The sequence below is a fragment of the Nerophis lumbriciformis genome, linkage group LG04 (assembly GCF_033978685.3).
Source record: "Nerophis lumbriciformis linkage group LG04, RoL_Nlum_v2.1, whole genome shotgun sequence".
NCBI classification, from domain to species: Eukaryota; Metazoa; Chordata; class Actinopteri; order Syngnathiformes; family Syngnathidae; genus Nerophis; species Nerophis lumbriciformis.
Window position 1 is genome coordinate 30,807,847 of NC_084551.2, and position 21,014 is coordinate 30,828,860.

Sequence of the window (21,014 nt, forward strand, 5' to 3'; positions counted from 1 at the left end):
TGCTTGCACAAAGAGCAGCTCAATGCTGAGCATTCTCATTCCCACCAATAGCACTAAAATAAATAATTTTAATACAAACAGGTCATTCAAAATGAATAGGAGGCAAAATGCAACACAGCCTGACTACTAGCAAGCAGCCCTGAGCGGTTGCGTGCCTGCCTCACACTCCTTCACCCACTCAAACTGACGTCTGTCGGCGCGGCGTCACGCACAGCCCGGCTACGCACGCACACTCCACTGCGAGCGCGCAAAAAAAAAAAACCCAAAAAACCCCACCTGATCCACGTGCACGAGTACAAAACAACAACAAAAACACACCGACGTGAACGCATCACTTTGATGCAACATTGTCATAGTCGGACTTACCGTTGTGGAGCAAGGCGCTGCTCCTCATCCTCCGCTCGGGAGAGGTAGGAGAGCATGCGCCGTAGCGCGTCCGCGCTCCCCGCACTGAAGGCAGCATTTGCCTGAGAAGCATCTGTCCCGCTGTCACGACAAGCGGTGAGTTCGCACGCGATGCTGTGTAAATCGCCCAAATGACTTCTATGTGCCAGCGCGCCGCTTGATTGGAGCGCGTCTCCGCCATGTTGGAACCCTGCGCCCGTAGACCGAACACGTGACGATATGAACCCCCCCCCCCCCCCCCCCCCAAAAATGACAGCGCCACTGTTATAAACACTCTTGTGGTTTGCATTTCCTTATTTTTGCACCTGGTTTGGAATGAACGCGCCTCTACATAGGCCACAGGGAGAAGGGGTGTATACTTTGAGTGTGTTCTAACTTCTAACGTGTCAACATACATTCTTAAAAATGAACAATTTTGATCTCAAACAACCAAGATCCCGGTTCAGTGCGGCCGTCCCTGTAAACAAAGGTAAAGCATTAACATAGGCGCACAGGCTGACTTCAGATCAGTATCCAATGAACCCCGCCCCTTTTGGAACGGTACGTACGTCCGCTTTTGATTGACAGCCGTGATAAGCCAATCGCGAGTCGAGTATGCGCCTCGTGGCCAATAGTAAACACCCAACACTTTCTACTACAACTTTTTCCTCGGTAGAGCAAAAAGGCGAACACACACAACCGTGGCGGCTTGCACTTTACATTCCTACTCTCAGACTTGGAAACCATGCGAGCCAAGTGGGAAGACATCGGAGATGCTGTGAAATCACTTTTCGTTGGATACTGGGTCATACTTAATGCTTGTTCCGTGGGTGTCCTCGGCCAAGAGGGTGAGTAACTTATAGTTCTTGCTATTTAGCTTCAATTTGTGTCCGGACTCCTTTTTGGATGCTTGCTAACCGAACTGACATGACATCAATGCTAAAATAAATAATTATTTTTTAAATTCTATTAAACATAGTTACATGTTGCTGGTCGAAATGACAATGCCATTTTTTGTGTTTGTATATGCATTACTATGTATTACTCTTTTTACGTGCTCAAGGCTATAACGTTTTCTAATGAAGGGTTGATCACGTGTGACACATTCTTTACATACCCTTCCCTCCATGTTTACCTGCAGATATCAGTTTACCTTTCCCACAGGTCTCCCTAGCAGTCAACCCCATATATCACATGAATAAGCAATACATCAATTTTACTCAGTACCAGTGACGTGCGGTGAGGTTCATGGCTGGTGAGGCACTGACTTCATCACAGTCAGATTTACGAATATATGAACCCTAAAGAGTATCTTATTCACCATTTGATTGGCAGCAGTTAACGGGTTATGTTTAAAAGCTCATACCAGCATTCTTCCATGCTTGGCACTCAGCATCAAGGGTTGGAATTGGGGGTTAAATCACCAAAAATGATTCCCGGGCGCGGCGCCGCTGCTGCCCACTGCTCCCCTCACCTCCCAGGGGGTGAGCAAGGGGATGGGTCAAATGCAGAGGACAAATTTCACCACACCTAGTGTGTGTGACAATCATTGGTACTTTAACTTAACTTTAACTTTACACATACAAACTGTAGCACACAAAAAAACAAACATTTAATTAAAAAAAACTGCTCCTTTTGAACAAAAGCATCGATAACTTGTTTATAGAAGTCTTCCTTATCTTTCTTCAGTTTTAAAAGTCTCTCTGTCTCGATGGAGATCTTCCTTTAAGTATTACGTCCTGCTTCGATTGAAAGTCCAGTTTAGAAAACTGTTTTATTTTAGATATGTAATCCTCCACGTTAATAGTCCAAGCAAGAGGAAAAAATAAACGATCGCTGCTAACTGTTGCTGCTTGTTGTCACTTCTTCTGCAGCCGAGTAGTCGCAAGAATGATCTCTGGGATCACTACCGCCCTCTACCTCCAGGAGGCAAGATTACTGCGAGCCTCACCCAGTGCGTCTTTTGCAGCCGTTTTATGATTGCTCAGCACAAGAAATACGTTACACACATACAGTTGTTGACAAAATACACTGTGCATTATACACCTCAGCTAACTAAACTATGGAAATGTATAATATAATTCATATAGCAATATGGTCTCACTGCACAGCAGGCCAGCAGTTAGCCGAGTCTTTGCGCAATCCATGCTGAGGCTCAACTGGCTGGTGACTCACCGCAAGTCTCTTCTCAGTATTTGAACGGCAAATGTGAAAATTCAGCGATTTTTAATAAAAATAATCTAAAACTGGTGAAGTTGAATGGAAAATAACTTTATAGTATAATCACTGGATACATAACAATTAAATTTTTTTTTTTTCTTTTTACATTTTTTTTTCTTTCCATGATGGCACGTGAGGCCCCGCCTCACCTGCCTCCCATGACTGCACGTCACTGCTCAGTACTGAAGGGTGCAATCATTGTCTGCCTCTCTGTGGAGTTGGATTTCTCACATCGGCTGATGATTAACTTCACAGCCACTTTGTAATGGCTGGAAAACATGCAAATAACTTTGGCGGGGACGCATGCACAATATGGAACAATAGAAATGTTCTCCCCCTCAAGTGTTCAAGACAGGATCATGCAATGTAGTGGTAGGCAGCACAGGTGAGCATCCCTGTGTGGCCCTGTGAAGTTCTGCTAGTAAGTGGAAAACACAGAGTTTTGATGCAAAATAATCCCCAAAATAGGTCAGATCAAGATGAAATAAAAATAATGCTTTTGTATGAAAGTGCATGGGGTGATCATTTTGCAGACCACCCCAGCCCAACACATTGTTAACCTTCCACTGGAAAGTGACAGATCCATGCTTGGTTGCCCATGGTTACTGTATGTCACTGTGGCATGTCCAGGAAATCCTTAGGGGGCTTTGAGGAGGTGCAATAACAGTGAAAGAGCATTGTAGAAGTTTGGGTGAGGGTGTTTAGTTTGAGCACACAAGGTTTTCCTGCACTTTGGGCTCAGCAAATCTTCAGCGGCCTTATATGGAAGACAAGGACTACAAGGATGAAACTCAGATCAGATGGTGACCGGGTCATTTTTAAGCTTTTGACCATTCCTGGACCACCTCACTACTTACTGCCGCCCCCACAACACTTATTGCTGGGAATTTACTCTTTTGTTTACTGTCAAGTCAGATAATCTAAATATTAGTGTTCTAGTCTGGTCCACGTGTTAGTCACTTTAACCACAAGTTAGATGTTATGAATCGAAGTGGAAATAATATAAAAGAGAATTATGTCGTATTGTGTGTATAGAGATGTTAAAAAATCAACTTCCTGTATATGTTGTGATAATTTTCCGCCTAGACAGTTAGTATAAACAAGCTATGTTTCACAGTAGGCGTGTATTAGTCATATATCCTGTACAGGAAGTGTCAGCAAGGCAGAAGTGGGAGACAACAAAACTTCTCATGGTCAAGAACAGTAGTCTCATGGTCAAGAACAGTAGTTTTCAAACTTTTTTCACCAAATACCACCTCAGAAAACACTTGGCTTTTCAAGTACCACCATAATGACCAACATTAAAATACAGTAGCGTAGTAGGCCTAGGTATTCATTAAAACAAGGCAGAGGTTTTATTTACCAAGTATATTTAGTTTTTTGGACACCGTAACATTACACACATTTTGAACAGTAACACTGTCTTTGAATATAGGAAAATAAAACACTGTACTTTAATAATGGATGAAATATTCGGCATACCACTAGATAGAGCCCACGTACCACTAGTGGTACCACAGTTTGAGGATCACTTGTCTAGAACATATCAGTAAAAAGGGAACATATTTTGGGAAAAAAAGAAAAACAATATTTATACTCCAGCCACAATAATTTAAACAGAGTTTTGGCAAGTTTTAATTTAACTTAAAAATACAGACAGCTACATGAATTTCCTTTTGAAATGAATTTTAAAAGTATACTATTGAGTAGTGAAAAACAAAATAGAGGGGAAAGGGGAATCTAGGCTTCTTTACTTAGGCTGCTGCCCCCGCGACTTGACTTTGGATAAGCGGAAGAAGATGGATGGATGGATGGATCGATGGATAATCCAAACATTTGGCAGTTGTGGCCAAATGCTAATATATTTTAATAATGATATTATTCTGATAGATATACTAACTTGTGCAGATAGACTTATATATTTAATTATTTATGATTCGATATATTTTGTACATACTATAAAATATGCTAAAACCAGTCAAATGTAGGTCAATGTATGCTAAGCTATTTGATGAAAACATTTTCTTCATCTATTGTAGCTTTTGTGTTGTAGGTGACAAAGCAAATAGTGATTAGTGTAATAATATATCTTATTAATAATACATCAACATTTTTGTAATAGGTTGAAAAAAAGAGCTGCAGGCCAACAATGGACCCCAGGCTGCAATTTGGACGCCCTAGCACTACACCTCAATTGCACGTTTTTCATGAGGAGAATAAAGATAACGTCTAGCCTGGTGGGACACGTTGTGGTCGACTTCATCCAGGCCTTTCTACTTTTCCACTCGGTAATATAATCGTTTGTCAACAGTTTTCCGTGTATGGTTTCAGGTAATGGCTGTGGACATACACTACTTGGACCAGAATCAGGCACCTTGGCCTCTCAGAACTACCCAGGCACTTACCCGAGTAACACTTGGTGCCAGTGGAAGCTTCATGTGCCAGAAGGGCGGACGCTGCTACTCTTTTTTGGGGATTTCAACATTGAGAGTAGTACAGGCTGCAATAATGGCTCTCTCATCATCGTAGATAAAAGTGGATTGCCTTACCTAGGTAATCATATTTACTTTAAATCCATGTTTTAACCTCTCTTTTTTATCTCAGCATTTTCAGGTGCTAATGGTGACACTCCTCACAACAATAGATGCAGGGCATACCAATCCGTTGACACACTGATGTTACAGCTAACTCCCAACACATGAAGTCGTGCACCGGGGGCATACAAAATTAGCCTTATGTCAAAAATAACGATTGAGAAATTGATGATAAATGCACTGCACTGTTACATTGCCAAATGTGTTTGTTAATGGATTCCATACTAGCTGAGTCATGATCTGAATGCGCTTGTCTCCCTGTTGGGTTAATGTTCCTACAAGCAGTGACAGTCGAGGCTACGCCACTTTTTACTATTAATGCGCTATGGTACACAAAGTATGTGAATAGTGTGAGCCGAAGCCACTTAATTTACTGATGGATTTTTTTTTTGTAACGTTAAAGTGTCATTAGAAAATGTGTATTTCGATGCTACACTGTATTAAAATGAGAATGCTGTGGAATCCCTAAAATCATATAGGAGTGGATAAGCCAGGACACCCGTTTTTTTGTTTTATTTTCATTTGTGAAAATCAGTGGGGGATTATCTAAAATCTTAATAAAAAAGGAGGTTAGGTTTTGTACAAATGCATCATTTCTTGATCCCAGTAAACATGATGCCATGGGAACGAATCTCGATGTGATGATATTTAAGCGTCTGAACATTTCACATGCGATGTATGGCCCCACATATGCATAGCAAATTACCACATAAAAGGATTGATGATTTGCCAAGTTAGTAGTACTGGGTTTTGCAAGCATGTGGCCGAGAGGTACTTAATGGTTTTGACTTGAGGGGCACACGTAGCTCTAGTTCAGAGTATTTCAAAGGCTTGGAAGCCAATATACAAACAAACTGAATGTGAAAGAGTGGATCCATACACTCTTAAGAAGAAATACTTAAATTTAAAAGATTCAACACCCCCAAAGTGGATGTTGATCTGATTACTTCCTTCTACACTTGCAAGGAGTTCAAGAAATACAAAAGTATGGAGGCATGTTGTTTCTTTACATCGGGTTGGGTTCACAAATTAAGCCATGAAAGACAATGTTGGACTCTGTCATGCATGGGTAAATACTGTATATATTCTATGGACGTTGATTGATGCTGTGCAGTCTTAGTTAACAGTGTTGTCAAGCAATTTGCTTTAAATATTGAAATTATGATAAAACATATTCAAAACAGGTAATAGGTTACAAAAGCTCCTCTTGGCTGCTGACCTACGACTTATACGCATGGTGTTGGCCTAAAAAAGGTTTTTCCAGCTTTACAATACTTAGGATAGAAATGTATAAAGCAATTGAGAAGACATACAAACACAGTACTTATTAAATAACATGCTAAAAAAAAGGCAAGCTAAAAATCCACAAACGCAACAGTATCAATAATAATATCAATAATTGTTTAATATTTTTAATCCAAAATTGTGTTCTTAAAAAAAAAGTTTTAAATAGATTTTCGAAATTACAAATCAATTTAGAATCAGAATGAACGAAAATCGCAATTTGGATGTGAATGGATTTTTTGAGCACCCCTAATATATAATAAATACAAAATATTAGCTTTTGCAGTTGGTTTACTGTTGCAAGTCAAATATTCTGCAGTTGTTTTAACAGTGTTAAGTTAATGTTCCATCTCAAAATACAGTATGTTATTTCTATGCCATCTAGGTCAGAGGTAAGGGCCGTGACATGTGGGATATGTAATTAATACTCATCTATTTTTTTTGCTGAACATTGCACTATTTGCACTTAACACCACATGAAACCATTCAATGTACCAATCACATAATGCTGGAAAACTGCTAACATGTAAGCATATTGAGAATAAGAAAAGCATATGAATTAATGAACATACTTTTACAGGCAAGGAAAGGCAATTTTATTTATAGCGCACAATTCGTAAACAAGGTAATTCAAAGTGCCCTACAGAAAATAAACAAGGAAAAATAATTATAATTAAAATTAGAAAATACAATCATCATAAAAACAATCATAATTAATAAAAAATCAATTAAATGATGTAGATAAACTGCTTTCAGATGTCATGTGCACAATTAAATAAGTGTATTCAGCCAGGATTTAAACATTGCCAATGTTGAGGCCCGTCTCACATCTTCAGGAAGACTATTCCAGATTTTAGGAGCATACAACTGAAAAGCAGTTTCACCATGTTTGGTCCTGACTCTGGGCACCAGCAGGAGACCACTCCCTGAGGTTTTCAGAGATCGAGATGGTTCATATGGTTATAACATGCCAGAGATGTACTTTAGCACAAGAACATGAAAATACTTTTACACAAGCAGATCTGTTTTAAAGTCTATTCTCTGACAACAGGAAGCCAGTGAGTGACCTAAGCACTGGACTAATATGGTCGTACTCCCTGGTTCTAGTCAGGACTCGGGTCGCAGCATTTTGGATGTACTGCAGTTTATTTTTACATTCATACAGACATTAACGAAGCAGTCATTATAAACTTGATGGTGTTCTGATCGTTCCACTCGACAAGAGCGCCACACAGCAGCAACCTCTCTGCGTTTTTTGTTTCAACATCTTTTTTCCTTTTTATGATGGACTGTCTCAGGAACTCTGTAATAGCCTTTACAAAAATCCCTATTGGAAATATTTCCACAAGCTAGATCAGTGCATGTTTGCAGCATTTTCACTCTGCTTTCACTTGACCTCTGGCTAGGAATACACCGTTTGCCCCCCAGCAATAGTTACAAGTTGTGTTTTTTTTGGCAAATGCAAAACTAAATGATGGCATAAACAATCACAATCCAAGGAACATGTAAGAATGTAAAATAGTCATAATGAAATTCAGACTGATTTAACAAAATCTGCAGTTAGAAAATGGAATAGGCTTGTGTAGGAGCCTTGAAGCAAATACAAATTCATACTGCTATTTTTACATGTATATCTGCATCTTTACAGGTCCAGTTTGTGGGAAGCTTAATGCGTCACAGATGAATATGACACTTCCAAGCAACGAAGTAACAATAACCTTCAAGACGATGTCTCATCGGTCTGGACGAGGGTTCCTACTGTCATATGCCACAGACCTATATCCAGGTATGGTTTCTTGTAACTTTCATGTATTGCAACCAGTTTGTCTTGCTGTTAATCATATCCCACTTGGTGTCATTGGATTCATAGCTATTATTTGTATATATTGAGTAATTCTACAGTTGTTTTTGAAGCATGTTGCATTTTTGTTTAAAATACTTGATATCAATATGGCCCAAAATGTATTTACTGTTAAAAAAGTGACAATTTGATCAACTCTCAACAGAAGATGGCAGGTGGGATACATTATGTTCGTCAATGTCTAGTCACAATAGTATTACGTTATGTTATCATAGGAGACATATAAGGAAAATGTGGGTGATAAAATGTGACACGTATGTGATTTGGAGGGTGACCTTTATATTTCACTGCCATACAACATCAGTCTGTGTGTGTATTTTGTGTGCATGCAGTTGTTTGTGGATGTGTGAGTCATCTCTTATTGGCATGCACCCTCGGTCGCTATCTTTGCTTCGGCGTGTTTGCTGGGAAAGCAAGACTTCCCTCAGGCTGAATGCAGGGAGGCCTCCAGCTTCTGTTCAATGTTGTTCAATGAGGCTTGATTCTTTTCCTTTGCCGTCAACACAAGGACTATCAATCACCTCACTTGGGTGCTCCCTGTACAAAAGCAATATGATACGCGACTACACAATATATATATATATATATATATATATATATATATATATATATATATATATATATATATATATATATATATACACATATATATATATATATATATATATATATATATATATATATATATATATATATATATATATATATATATATATATATATATATATATATATATATATATATATATATATATATATATATATGTATATATATATATTGTGTAGTCGCGTATCATATTGCTTTTGTACAGGGAGCACCCAAGTGAGGTGATTGATAGTCCTTACACATATATATATATATATATATATATATATATATATATATATATATATATATATATATATATATATATATGTATATATATGTATATATATATATATATATATATATATATATATATATATATATATATTATATAGTATAGGGAATATGTTTTTTACCAGTCCATGCGTAGTCTGATATTGGATGAGGCCCTTTGACTGTACATTATGTATCACAGTTTCCTGTTTTCTCCTGACTGGTTTATGACATCTTCCCGTGTCTGGAGTTGAGCCCGTGTCTGCACGCACAAACCGCAGTCTGTTAGCTGAGATCACACAAGAACCAGTCGCCGTGCTCGTGAAATATGACAGAGTCAGCGCAAAACAAAGACCTTGCTCATCTCAACACTGACGGCCACTCATCCCCGAATATAGCAACACTTGGACACCACTCATACACAGCCTGTGTTGTAAAGATGGAGGAGGGGAGGCTCATTATGTAAGCCCTTAGATTGCCATGCCTTCCTTTAATTTTCTCTGTCTACATTGCTGTTGCAGATATCGTCTCTTGTTTACAACGGGGGTCTCATTTTAGCTCACTGCAGTTGAGGTTGGTGAATGGCCTCTTACATTTGTCATCGTTGGAGTGTTTGTAGAAAGCATGACTAACTGCTCACATTTCAGTCTTTTATTTCCTTAGTGTTTACTGTCCAGCCGGGTGTAAGAATGTGGCGGGTGACGTTTGGGGAGGTCCTGATCACGGATATAGAGATGTAAGTAAACACCATTTAAAATACATTACACATTTCCAGGTTTTGAGCATACTGTATATTCTATCAAATTTACACCACAACCATGTATTGTGGTGCGGTCTACAACAATGGTAATTAGTTTAATTATGCATTGAATCTTTGGGCATTTTTATAAACTTTAAGCCTCTTTGCACAGGCACTGTACGACTTTTACGTTGTATAGGTCTCCTTTTGAATAACAGGTGAAATTGAGAGGAGGTGTGTCGATGTGTTAGAGTTCATGTGTTGTTTTTTTTGTAAATGTTTGCTGTTTTGTCTTGTATTGTTTTCTATGCGAGTAGATGTCTTTTTCGAAGCTGTCATTTGACTGTTTTAGTAGTTTAATAGTCATTTGTTGTTTTTCATTTATATTGTATGTTCAAATTAAGGGGAAACTGCACTTTTACAATGTTTCCCATCATTCACAATCCTTATGAGAGACAAGAACACATGTTTTTTCATATGCATTCTAATACTACACGGCCTAATAATGTAGCTAATGAGATTAATCTGTTTCGCCTATAAAGCCCTCCAAAAAACTTTGAAAAACAACCAATACTCCATTTAAATGCCATGACATGCATATTAACTAAGTATTAGCGCCGAGGATCTACTTTTAGCGGCGCTTTGATCACAGAGCGGTAACTAGCTTACGCATACTGAGCTAGTGAGCTGCTGCACCGCCTTTGAGTTGATACAATTTAATTCTAGATTATAAATCATGCCTCATACTTGTATATATTAGTAAGTTGTGGCCATTAGCCGGAAGTCGGTCAACTTTGAAATAAAATTTAGTCTCGGAGATATCCTGACGATCAACACGAAAAGACGCTTGTTTGTGTCCCTTTTTTTTAACTAATTAAAGATATGCGGAATTCATCATTTAAATGGAAAACGCAAGTCTTGGGAACAGACATTGTACAGCAAGTGATTATGTTAATATTTGTATCTTATTAGTTTTTGTTGTTCGTATTTATTGTTTATCACTTTTTCATGAAGCTTTGTGTTTGCATCTACTTTTTTGAAATTTTGCCTATCGTTCACAATTTGACTTGACTTTATTAATTCATGCTTGCAGTGGAGCCAGGGCCCCACTGAAAAAGCAGCTGAACTTTACAATGAATATCAAACAGACAAAAATAAAAAAATGAAAAGGACAGTATTTTATATAAACAATCATTATGATGTATATATATTAGACATGGCGCAGAATGTTTTTTTTAATGCATTCTAAAGAATAACTAAATGCGATCAAAAGTCTGCTTACAATAGAGCCTATGTGAGCCATTCTAGTCTTCCTATAAATCCCTTAAAAACATCCAAACACCTCAATTAAGGTTTTATATACATACTGTAAGTATATACTCTATGTAATGTAGTAACAGGCACATTTGTAATAAAATGTATTACCGTATTCACCTATTTTGATCATTTTAAGCATATGCGGCGCATTAATTTCAAAAACGCATCAAAACGTTTGCTTTTTTTTTTTAACAACATTTCTGCTCACTGCAGACTTTGAGAGCCAACAAACAAAACATTACTTACTGTACAATATATGCTGTCATTAGGATGCGGACTGCTAGGATGTTTATATAATCCCATTTAGATGAAGAATGATTTATAATCCTTGCGAAGAAAAGGGGGTTGGAACCAAGCCTCTTTCTGTGTCGTTCTCGCCATTTCCGGGCCTAAATTAGCTGTCAAAGTGCACCAACTTGTTGGAAAACGTCCTCATCCTTCTACTATCCAGGTGAAAGGCATGATTTATGATCTACAAGGTGTGACGAGCAAGGAATCAAGGAAGCAGCTCATCAGTCGATCATGTAAACATTGGCACACAAGCTTGTGATCACGGCTCCGCTATAAATGGTTTGTCTGCGTTTAGCACTTAAAATAACAATATCAGTATTACTTGGTTAATAGTCAAGTCACAAAATGTTAATGAGGTATGGTTGGCGCTTTTTGGATGGTTATTTATTGGGTTTTTTGGGTGAAATAGAGGACTTTTTGGGTCCGCTCTAAGCTGATTTTTATTCAGGCAAAGCAAGTTTATTTATAAAGCACAATTCAATTCGTACACAAGGCACTTCAAGTGCTTTACAGAAAATTAAAAGAATGCAAAAAATGTAATATTTCAAATTAAAATCAGAAAATACGATCATAAAAAGAGTCAGAATCAATTAAAATCAATCAAAAATTGTAGATAGAATAATTTCAGTTGTCATATGCACAATTTTTTAAAAAAGGGTTTTCAGCCTGGATATGAACATTACCAATGTTGAGACCTGTCTCACATCTTCAAGAAGACTATTCCAAATTTTAGGTGCATGAAATTGAAACCACTCCCTGAGGTTCTCAGAGCTTGAGATAGTTCTAACATGTCAGAGATGTACTTTGGCACAAGACCATGAAAAGACTGTACACAAGCAGAGCTACGTTTAGGTTTATTTAAGAGTTAGAATGCATTAAAAAAAACATCTGTCGCCATGTCTTTCATAATGATTGTGAGCGATAGGCAAACTTCCAAAAAAAGTACAGTTCCTCTTTAAGGACTACAGATGAAAATGACCAGTTAACTAAATCTGGTGCAACCATCGATGCCTTGTGAATAATGTATGGTGCAACCTGTCCATAAACTAATTTAAAAAAACTAAGCAGTACAGTTGGCTCCTCATATGGTAAATCCTGATTGATTTTTCATTACAGGTTCTGAAGGGGGTTATTGTAATAGCTACACAAATATTGTGACATCATGCTAACCAGTGAGGTAGCGTGTGATTTGCAAATTATAAAAATGAAGAACACAATGCAGTGCACAGCTCATACTATTGTATAAGAAGTTGTGTCATATGCCGTACATATTTAGCATCAAAAAGAAATTATGAATGCCCAGTGGAATATGTTTTGGTTGTTGTCTACCACCATGCATTTTCAGTTGCTTGAAATTATTCCATTCCAACGAGGAGAGAAAGTCTTTCCACTAGATATGTAATAAAATGTGTATGGTGATGAACTACACAAGGTTTAATCGATTGATCTCTGCTACAGACGTCAGTCCTGTGTAAGTCTGCTGTGCACGCTGGAGCTACATCCGATAGTCTTGGAGGTCGTGTGAGTGTGAGCCGTGGTAGGAGCCTCACTCTCTACGAATCGACCTTTTCCAATGGAATCCTCTCCAAAACGTTCGTAAGACTTTGCGGTTATTTACACTATTTGTGTGTTTATACATTACCAAATTGTTTCCACTGATTTCTGATCTATTCATTTCTTTCTACAGGGGGTCGTTATCAGAGAAGAAGCTGGTGTTCAGCCAAGGTACAACCTCAAGTAGTACATTTTCATTCCAGCTGAAGTGTGTTACAGTTGACAAATGTTTTCTGACCAGCTAAAGTGGATGTATACCAAACATTTCAGGAAATAATGAACAACGTCCAATATCTATCCTCTCCTTTGATTGCTCAGCAGAATGTAAAAATATCCTGGCGGTGTACGGTCTAAACGCCTCATCTTTTTGGGAGAAAGACAGCCAAGAACACACAATGTTCTGGTCTATTAGAAACTTGGGTCCCAGACAAGAGGTGATGTTCTGGGCTGCAAGCAAGAGTGACGCTCAACCCTGGGTGGAGCTGGGGCTTACTGATAAAAGTACAATCACAGGTAAAGCTTTTATTTTATTTTCCTATATATATTTTAAATGATCTCTTGGCCAGTTAGGTAAAGTGAATGCCTGGACTTGTTTATTTTTGGTCAACATACTTGTACATACAGTTAGGACAAAGAATAGTCACACGGTAGTAACTGGACCGAAAAAAGAAGAAGCTATCAATGCTGATTTCGATGCTGAGTGAATGCTGCTGACTCAGCCAGCTGCAAAAAGTGCTTGGCGGTGATATTGTGCAAGTAACATTCTTGTAAGTCATGTAGCGTCTTAACAGAAGCACACAGAGTCGGACATTATTTTTTAAACTTTATTGCCGACCTTAACGCTCCAACAGCAACTCTCATAGCATTGTTAGCACCGCAGCGCAAGCCCGCCAGTAGCTACATCAACACAGTACTTCCTCAATATGCACCAATGACGGTTACAGCAAGCAAGGTTGTATTCAGGAACACCCAGAATTTTGAGCATTAAACATTATAACTCAAGTCGTTTTTTGCACGTTTTCTGTGTTCTGTTTTGCTGCAATAATTATGACAATTTGTTGTAGATTTGACTTTTTATTTTTGAATGTGTTCCTTAGTTATTGTGTAATTTTTATCACTGAATTATTTGAATTACTTGTCTGTTCAACTTGAATATCACAAAACTCCATTAAAATATAAATGGGCATTGTTTTTTTATTGTTTTTTTATTTAGCATATTTAAAAAAATAAGTAATACCGTTTGTGCACAATTTAAGCACCTGCCCCATTTTTTAAAGAACTTATTTGATACTGATATTGGTTCTAATGTAAACGATACTTATCCCTAGTTAGGACTAAAATTGTTAGAGTAATTGGGACATTTTAATTAGTTAAATGGGCAAGTTTGAGGTAGAAATGACTACAACAGTCTGTGTTTGAAGACATTTCTTTTAAAACAAGTAAGGGATTTAGACAATTAACCTATTTTTCATTAAAATTTAAAGCACTTTTCCAGTGTATTGTGTCATTTCTGACTAAAAGATGTCCATTCAAATAAATAAATACATACTTTAACACAAAGGTTCTTTTAATGAATTGGATGTTTTCAAAAGGAAAACGACTTCCGGACGGCTTCGAAGCAATTCTGGACCACCATCCGCCGCCTCAGGAAGGGGAAGCAGTGCACTATCAACACCGTGTATGGCGAGGATGGTGTTCTGCTGACCTCGACTGCGGATGTTGTGGATCGGTGGAGGGAATACTTCGAAGACCTCCTCAATCCCACAAACACGTCTTCCTATGAGGAAGCAGTGCCTGGGGAGTCTGTGGTGGGCTCTCCTATTTCTGGGCCTGAGGTTGCTGAGGTAGTTAAAAAGCTCCTCGGTGGCAAGGCCCCGGGGGTAGATGAGATCCGCCCGGAGTTCCTTAAGGCTCTGGATGCTGTGGGGCTGTCTTGGTTGACAAGACTCTGCAGCATCGCGTGGACATCGGGGGCGGTACCACTGGATTGGCAGACCGGGGTGGTGGTTCCTCTCTTTAAGAAGGGGAACCGGAGGGTGTGTTCTAACTATCGTGGGATCACACTCCTCAGCCTTCCCGGTGAGGTCTATTCAGGTGTACTGGAGAGGAGGCTACGCCGGATAGTCGAACCTCGGATTCAGGAGGAACAGTGTATGATCAGTGCCAGAGCTTGGTCCGCATTGCCGGTAGTAAGTCGGACACGTTTCCAGTGAGGGTTGGACTCCGCCAAGGCTGCCCTTTGTCACCGATTCTGTTCATAACTTTTATGGACAGAATTTCTAGGCGCAGTCAAGGCGTTGAGGGGATCTGGTTTGGTGGCTGCAGGATTAGGTCTCTGCTTTTTGCAGATGATGTGGTCCTGATGGCTTCATCTGGCCAGGATCTTCAGCTCTCACTGAATCGGTTCGCAGCTGAGTGTGAAGCGACTGGGATGAGAATCAGCACCTCCAAGTCCGAGTCCATGGTTCTCGCCCGGAAAAGGGTGGAGTGCCATCTCCGGGTTGGGGAGGAGATCTTGCCCCAAGTGGAGGAGTTCAAGTACCTCGGAGTCTTGTTCACGAGTGAGGGAAGAGTGGATCGTGAGATCGACAGGCGGATCGGTGCGGCGTCTTCAGTAATGCGGACGCTGTATCGATCCGTTGTGGTGAAGAAGGAGCTGAGCCGGAAGGCAATGCTCTCAATTTACCGGTCGATCTACGTTCCCATCCTCACCTATGGTCATGAGCTTTGGATTATGACCGAAAGGACAAGATCACGGGTACAAGCGGCCGAAATGAGTTTCCTCCGCCGGGTGGCGGGGCTCTCCCTTAGAGATAGGGTGAGAAGCTCTGCCATCCGGGGGGAGCTCAAAGTAAAGCCGCTGCTCCTCCACATCGAGAGGAGCCAGATGAGGTGGTTCGGGCATCTGGTCAGGATGCCACCCGAACGCCTCCCTAGGGAGGTGTTTAGGGCACGTCCGACCGGTAGGAGGCCGCGGGGAAGACCCAGGACACGTTGGGAAGACTATGTCTCCCGGCTGGCCTGAGAACGCCTCGGGGTCCCACAGGAAGAGCTGGACGAAGTGGCTGGGGAGAGGGAAGTCTGGGCTTCCCTGCTTAGGCTGCTGCCCCCGCGACCCGACCTCGGATAAGCGGAAGAAGATGGATGGATGGATGGATGTTTTCAAAAGTGTGGGTTTTACATGTGAAGTGAAACAGCCTTCTTCCACTTCTGTCTGTTCAGGAGTAATCACAACTGGAACTAGTGAGAACCACATAGAATCCTACATCCTCTTTTACAGCAAAGACAGAAAGAACTGGAAGGTTTACAAAGATGTCAGCAGAGAAAAAATGGTCTGCTTCTCGCTACATTTGCTGATGTGGTTGCTAAACTGGTGAGGTTATCACTTGTAACCTTGTTCTTGTGACTCTAATAAGGTGTTTCAGGCCTATGCTGACGGCCACACCAGGGTACTCAACAGTCTATTTCCTCCCACTGTGGCTCGCTTCATTCGGTTGCAGCCACAAAGCTGGTTTGGCCGGGCCTCAGCTCAGATCCAGATCCTGGGCTGTCCTGTCAAGATCACACCAAGGTCTCACTCGCCTGAAGGTTAGTATAGTCCCTAAAACCTGGGAATGTTCCTCATTTGCTGACTGAACTTGGCCCTGCTTTTTGTCTGACAGTATCACCTCCCAGCAAAGAAAAGGCGGTGACGCCAAACACGCCTCCCACTTTCACCCAGGGGCCAGTTTTAGTGGAGACAAGACCGAGTGAGTGAATCTATTTTTACATAGACTAGATCATCAAATACAATATCTTTAAAAAGTGAATTGAATCAAGTAGGTTAATTTTTATATATCAACAATGTATTTCTTAAATCATGTTGATGATTATAGCTTGCGGCTGAAAAAAAATACGAATTCAGTATCTCATAAAATGTTAAAAACTCAACGTTTTGTATTGTATACTGCTGATTCACACTCTAATCAGCAATTGCTAAAACTGCAAAATCAAACTCCAGGTCAAAATCAAATCAAATAACTTTGTCACGATATTCTAATTTGTTGAATGACAATATTTATTAAGCTATATGTGTGTACTTGTTATGCAGAGTCCAGTCAGGCAGTCATCATCGCAGTGGGAGTGGTCCTGGGACTGATCATGTGCTTCAGTTGTTTATTGGCTGGAGTCTGGTGGGTGAGAAGGTGAGATAGTTAAATACAACTTACCGCCTCAAATAATGACTAGGCACATTTACATGTATTTACTCAACTGCAGAAATTACGCATGGCATTAAATTATCATACAATATTTAGTCTTTTATTCTTGATTTAACAATAAAAATATTATATTGCATTACAAGATATGTATTGTAAAAACTAACACCCAATTTAAGGTTTATGCCCTAAATTAATAGTACAGATAAAGTTTCTATCATTTTTAGTAAACCAGTATGTGAACATTTTACTAAAATATAATTTAGTATGGGTATCCTCAAATTCCCCAATTGAGGGTATTGTAAAAAAATATTACAAAATAATATTCTTTATTTGTTGTAACATGTTCATTGAGGTGTCAACCTTTTTTTTATTTTAATCACAGAAAAAACGTTTTGCAAGCTGTTATCCACGCCAAACCATACGAATTGTATTGTATTTAGCCATATTAGTTATGTACGAAAGAAATGGCTATTAAGTTGTTTCAGTTTGTATTTTTTGTCATAACTAACATTTTAACTTTTAGAAACATTTAAAAAATGCCCACACGCACAAAGTACAAACAAATGTATGCTTAAACGGGCAAGAGAAGGTGATATGGTAAAGCAGGATGAACAATACACGGGTAGACAACATTAACTAAATGACAAGAAACTAAAATTAACAGCAAAGCTAGAACATACTGCTGTGACGGAACAATGAGTCAATGGAAGACAAACAAAAGACAATTACTAAAATACTAACTTCACTGTAAAAGATAGAAGGGGGACATCGTCCTGCTCTAGCCGCATGCTTGAGTAAGGCATTAATTACCAAGTGGCTGCAGGTATGCTTTGTTGTTCTGCATATCTGGGCGTCTGGGAAACAGAATGTAATACAATTTTAGAAAAGCAGGACAACACGAAAAATATAGCCAGGCTCTATTGGGATATCCAAAGACCACAGGTTTAATACAAAAGAGGTACCGGTAGATCTAAGGGTTTCCAAACTACAGCGCGCGGGCCTGATCTGGCTCGCCAGCATCCACAATCTGTCGCGCGGGAAGTCCCAACTTACAAAAATCTACATTTACAAAACCCAAAACAAGTGAAGTTGGCACGTTGTGTAAATCGTAAATAAAAACAGAATACAATGATTTGCAAATCCTTTTCAACTTATATTCAATTAAATACACTGCAAAGACAAGATATTTAATGTTCGAACTGAGAAACTTAATTTTTTTTTGCAAATAATCATTAACTTAGAATGTATTGGCAGCAACACATTGCAAAAAAGTTGGCACAGGAGCATTTTTACCACTGTGTTATGGCTATTCCTTTTAACAACACTCAGTAAACGGTTGGGAACTGAAGCTTTCAGGCGGAATTCTTACCCATTCTTGCTTGATGTACAGCTTAATGCAGAATGTGGCTTGGCATTGTCTTGCTGAAATAAGCAGCATATATATACACACACACACACACACACATATATACATATACATATACATATATATATATATATATATATATATCTATATATATATATACACACACACACACATATATATACACTTACATGTATATATATATATGTACCTGTATGTATGTATGTATGTATGTGTGTATATATTTGTATGTGTGTTTATATGTGTATGTATATATATATATAAATACACATTTCTACACATATTATATATATATATATACATATATATATATATATATATATATATATATATGTGTGTGTGTGTGTGTATATATATATATATATATATATATATATATATATATATATATATATATATATATGTGTGTGTGTGTATATATATATATATATATATATATATATATATATATATATATATATATATATATGCACATATACATACATACATATATATACATACATATACACACACATATATATACACACACATATATATATATAAAAAAATATATATATATATGCACATATACATACATACATATATATACAAACACATATATATATATACACACACATAAAATATATATACACACACACGCACACACACACAACTATATGATATAGAAATAATCAAATGTCTATAAATTGAAATAGACTATCATATAGTGTATGACCTAACGTGTAGTAAACTTTAGTAAGGCTGTGTATAAACGAATATATAAAACGCCATGCAATTTTCACTCCACTATTGTTTACATCGGCGACTGATGTTCAATGTTTACAAAAAAGTAAAGAAAGCCACGTGAGTTACACACGTGGTCGATGAGACACGAATCAAAATAAACATTCACAATACAGCGCACACAGTCCACAACATTGACAGGTCTAGAACTGCTGAGTTTCGAGGGAAAACAATCGACTAATTTAGCACTTAATTTCAACTATGAAATTAACGTACCCAAAGAAGTTGTGTAGTTTGCTCCATTTTTTCCCAACAGCCTGTAATTGTTTGTGTTTTCTTTTATTGATTTGTTTATTACTCTGCATTTTGAGAGCTGCCTGACCTAACTTCACCGAACACCTGACGTCCTTCCAGACCCTGATGCAACTAGTGTATCTCTCGGAAAATCTCGGCTGTTCTCGTTGTCGGTTAACCTTTGACACACGCTTCCGCAATGGCTGCGCCCATGTTGTTTATACCGATTAACGTTAATTATGCGATGTCTTAAACAACTGAAAATGTAAGACAAAAAAGTCATGTCGGGGTGTTTTTCTCACTTTATTCAACAAAACAATTCCATTAGAATTGTCCATCATAGGGATGTCACGGTATGAACATTTCTTATCACAGTTATTGGGACCAAAATTATCACGGTTATCATTATTATCGCAATAATTTTAAATGTGCTCAAAATTTTCAAAAACATACTGAAGTCCTTTAACCAAGTAGTATTTTTTTTTTTTTTAAACAAACATATTCAAATGTATACAGTATATGTACCTCAAGTAGAAAGTTGAATGTGCATATGAAAGACACACAAGCATTATAAACAAAGTAATATGGCAGAAACAAAATAACACTATACATAAATAAAAATAAATGTAATAATTTCGCAAGATGGCACTCTTTTGACATAAGACATTACTGCACTTTTTGTCCATATAGATACAAATAGTGTTCATAGGTCAAGTCTTACACATAGGACAGCACGGTTATGGGCAAAATAATAATTATGATTATTCTTATCAATATTGAAATCACGATTATTAATCATGATTCATTATGTTTGGTAAAACATTGTTGGGTTGTGAATGCGACGCCTTCCTGTAATTTGTAATATTGTATGTGCTCTAGATCTATATATTTAAAGACACATATTTGTGTTTTTGTTCATTAATAGTATCAGCGTGACAGATTTTGTATTACATGATGCCTTTATCTCTAGTTTTACATTTTCATAGAGGTATTTTTTAAGTTATGTACACACATACATACATGTACTAATGTGTGTACATGTGCATGCTGTATCAGGACAGATCCATTGAGAGTTTAAGCAGAAATATGTCGCATAGGAATTAATTATACACCATAAAACTAACAAAATGCTATGTCACATGGATGGTTATTAAAGTAATTACTTTGTGGAATGAAAAAAAAACAAGTAATGTAAAAAACATGGTCTTTACTCTTTGATATCAATATAAACACATAGCAGTTTGGCTAATGAAGATAAAGTCAAATAAACAAGCTTTGTTCTTCAACAACAACCATGTACTTCAATGCAACA

General features: G+C 38.1%; 2 protein-coding genes across 6 annotated transcripts in view; one reads left to right on the forward strand and one right to left on the reverse strand.

The window, feature by feature from the left end:
• LOC133599191 (glucocorticoid modulatory element-binding protein 1-like) overlaps positions 1 to 561 on the reverse strand; it is a 47,040-nt gene extending 46,479 nt beyond the window's left edge. The window contains exon 1 of one of the 4 annotated variants that reach the window (XM_061952029.1): positions 367 to 561. In XM_061952029.1, the coding sequence (XP_061808013.1) occupies positions 367 to 478 (112 nt within the window). In that variant the 5' untranslated portion in view covers positions 479 to 561. The remainder of the gene's footprint in view (positions 1 to 366) is intronic. The other 3 variants (XM_061952021.1, XM_061952037.1, XM_061952046.1) reach the window with 3 other exon arrangements.
• Positions 562 to 1,066: 505 nt separating this feature from the next.
• Positions 1,067 to 21,014, forward strand: part of LOC133599110 (discoidin, CUB and LCCL domain-containing protein 1) — a 30,570-nt gene continuing 10,622 nt past the window's right edge. The window contains exons 1-12 of one of the 2 annotated variants that reach the window (XM_061951917.1): positions 1,067 to 1,232; positions 4,936 to 5,157; positions 8,131 to 8,268; positions 9,723 to 9,774; positions 9,865 to 9,937; positions 13,007 to 13,140; positions 13,236 to 13,273; positions 13,421 to 13,615; positions 16,325 to 16,434; positions 16,519 to 16,690; positions 16,765 to 16,851; positions 17,193 to 17,286. In XM_061951917.1, the coding sequence (XP_061807901.1) occupies positions 1,130 to 1,232; positions 4,936 to 5,157; positions 8,131 to 8,268; positions 9,723 to 9,774; positions 9,865 to 9,937; positions 13,007 to 13,140; positions 13,236 to 13,273; positions 13,421 to 13,615; positions 16,325 to 16,434; positions 16,519 to 16,690; positions 16,765 to 16,851; positions 17,193 to 17,286 (1,418 nt within the window). In that variant the 5' untranslated portion in view covers positions 1,067 to 1,129. The remainder of the gene's footprint in view (positions 1,233 to 4,935; positions 5,158 to 8,130; positions 8,269 to 9,722; positions 9,775 to 9,864; positions 9,938 to 13,006; positions 13,141 to 13,235; positions 13,274 to 13,420; positions 13,616 to 16,324; positions 16,435 to 16,518; positions 16,691 to 16,764; positions 16,852 to 17,192; positions 17,287 to 21,014) is intronic. The other variant, XM_061951926.1, reaches the window with a different exon arrangement.